At 61.3% G+C, this 2,687-nt stretch overlaps 1 protein-coding gene across 1 annotated transcript in view; it reads left to right on the top strand.

Moving 5' to 3' along the window:
* Window positions 1-311: 311 nt before the first annotated feature.
* The window catches only part of LOC113940716 (rootletin-like), a gene marked incomplete at its 3' end in the record, with an annotated part of 10,218 nt that continues 7,842 nt past the window's right edge, over window positions 312-2,687 (top strand). The window contains exons 1-3 of the mRNA XM_027631861.1: window positions 312-529; window positions 1,110-1,237; window positions 2,055-2,206. Of these exons, the coding sequence (XP_027487662.1) occupies window positions 312-529; window positions 1,110-1,237; window positions 2,055-2,206 (498 nt within the window). The remainder of the gene's footprint in view (window positions 530-1,109; window positions 1,238-2,054; window positions 2,207-2,687) is intronic.

Genomic DNA, 2,687 nt, shown 5'->3' with positions numbered 1-2,687 from the left:
GGAGCGGTGGGGGTGACTGGGAGGGGTGAGGGGTCCATGAGGTGGGGCTGGTTATCCCTGCGTGGGAACTGGTGATCCCGTGTGTGTGATAACTGGTGGTCTGTGAGGGGTCACTGGTGTACCCTGGGGTGCAGCTGGGGGTCCCTGAGTGGTAACTGCTTGTCCATGAGGGGTAACTGGTGGTCCTTGTGTGGTAACTGATGCTCTATGGGGGGTAACTGATGGTCCCTGTGGTGTCCCCACTGGTGCTCCCTGTGGTCCCGTTGCGCCCCGTGATCCTGAAATTCCCTTGGTCCCTTGGGTTGCTCCCCATGATCCCGGTGTTCCCGGCACAGGCTCTGCAGGCCCAGGGCACGGCGGGCGAGGCGCTGGCACGGGCACGGGCGGAGCAGGAGCAGCTGCGGGCGGAGCAGGAGCGGCTGAGCCGGAGCCACGCGGAGCTGGCCCAGGACAGCGCCGGGCTGGCCGTGCAGCTCGCCATGGCACAGCGGCACGGGCAGGAGTGCCACAGGGAGGCACAGGGGCTCAGGTGGGATGGGATGGCATGGGATGGGAAGGGTCTGGGCTCAGGTGGGATGGGATGGGATGGGATGGGATGGGATGGGATGGGAGGCGTCTGAGCTCAGGTGGGTGCTGGGATGGGGGAACTTCTGGGTCCAGGTGGGATGGGGTAGTTCTGAATTCAGGTGGGACTGGGATGGGTGGGGAGTTCCAGGCTCAGGCAGGTGCTGGAGTGGAGGGGGTTCCTGGCTCAGCGGAATGGGGTGGTTTTGGATTCAGGTGGGTGCCAGGATTGGGAAAGTGCTGGGCCCAGGTGGGATGGGGTGGTTCTGGTCTCAGGTGGGTGCCTGGATGGATAGGGAGGTTCTGGGCTCAGGTGGATGCTGGGATTGGGAAAGTTCTGGGCTCAGGTGGGATGGGAGGTTCCAGGTTCAGGTGGGTGCTGAGATTAATGGGAGGGTTCTGGGCTCAGTGGGGCAGGGAGGTTCCAATCTCAGGTGGGTGCTGGGATGGATGGGAGGGTTCTGGGCTCGGGTGGGTGCTGGGTGGGGATGTGGGTGCCAGAGCAGCTCCCCCAGCCTGTTCTGGCAGCGTTCCCGGCATTCCAGGTCGGAGAAGGAGGGGCTGGAGAGCAGCATGTTCCAGCTACAGGCACAACTGGCCCAACTCCAGGCCCAGAACCAGCAGCTGGAGAGCGAGGGCCGGACGCTGCTCCAGGCCAAGGAGGCGCTGGAGGGTGAGGGGGCCCAGCCATGGGGCTGTCCCACCACTGACCATCCCTGTCCATCCCCATCCCCATCCTCATCCTCAGCTGTCTCTATTCATCCCCATCCATCCCCATTCCCATCCCAATCTTCATCCTCATCCCCATCCATCCTCATTACCACCCCCCTTTATCCTCATCCCAATCCATTTGTATCTTCATCTTTATCCTCATCCCAGCCTTCATCTTCGCCCCCACCCATCCAGAACTTCATCCTCATCCCCGTCCTCATCCTCATCTGGCTGCATCCATCCCCACCCTCATCCTCATTCCTATCCATCCCTGTCCTCATCCCCATTCCCATCCATGCCCCTCTTCACCTTCATCCTCTTCATCATACATCCCCCTCCTCATCCCCATCTTCATCCTCAGCCCCACCTGTCTCCACTGGTGATGGGGGGTGTCCCCTGGGGGGGTTTCTGCAGGTGGGGGTGTCCCCACTAACTGGGGAGGTGTTCCCTCTTATGGGAAGGGTCCCTATAAGGCCGGGGGGGTTGTTCCCACTGACTGGGAGTGTCCCCACTGATGGGGGTGTCCCCTCTTGTGGGGGGGTCTCCACTGACTGGGGGGATCCCTGCTGATCAGAAGGGTGGTCCCCACTGATGGAATGTGTCCCCTGGGGGTGTCCTCACTGATGGATGGTGTCCCACTGAACAGGGGTGTCCCCCCTGAATGGATGGGGTGTCCCCACTGACTGAGGGTGTCCCCACTGACCTGGGAGGTGTCTCTGCTTTTCTGGGGGGTTTTCCCTCGAGTGGGGGTGTCCCCCCTGACAGGGGTGTCCCCCCAGCCGAGCTGGGGGTGTCGCGGCAGGAGCGGGCACAGGAGCTGCGGTGCCGGCGCCGGGCGGTGGCGGCGGCCGAGGCGGCCGCGGTGACGGTGACCCTGCGGAGCGCCCGCGACGCCCACCGGGACCAGCTGGAGCAGCTCCAGCGCCACAAGGTGGGAGCTGCGGGGGGGGAAATGGAACTGTGGGGTGCACTGCTGATTTCTGGGGGTTTTGGGGTGATCCGGTGGGCGACGGTGATTGTTGGGGTGTGGTGATGGTTTTTGGGACACGATGTTGGTTATTGGGGAGCAGTGCTGATTTTTGGGGTGCATTGTAGATATTTGACATGTGTGCTGGTTGTTGGGGCACAGCAGTGATTTTGGGGGTTCACTGGTGATCTGGGGGTTTGTTCATGATTTTTGGGGATCACTGGAGATTTTGAGGGTTCGCCAGTGATTTTGGGGTTTGTTCATGATTTCTGGGGTTCACTGGTAATTTTGGGGTTCACTGGTGATTTTTTGGGTTTGTTCATGATTTCTGGGTGATTGTTGAGGTTCCCTGGTGCTGTTGGGGTTCCCTGGTGATTATTTGGGTTCTCTGGTGATTATTGGTGTTCCCTGGTGCTGTTGGGGTTCCTTGGTGCTGTTGGGGTTC

Source organism: Corapipo altera, unplaced genomic scaffold (genome assembly GCF_003945725.1).
Source record: "Corapipo altera isolate COAL_440 unplaced genomic scaffold, ASM394572v1 61505, whole genome shotgun sequence".
Taxonomy (NCBI): Eukaryota; Metazoa; Chordata; class Aves; order Passeriformes; family Pipridae; genus Corapipo; species Corapipo altera.
This window is presented reverse-complemented; position numbering and strand designations above follow the sequence as displayed.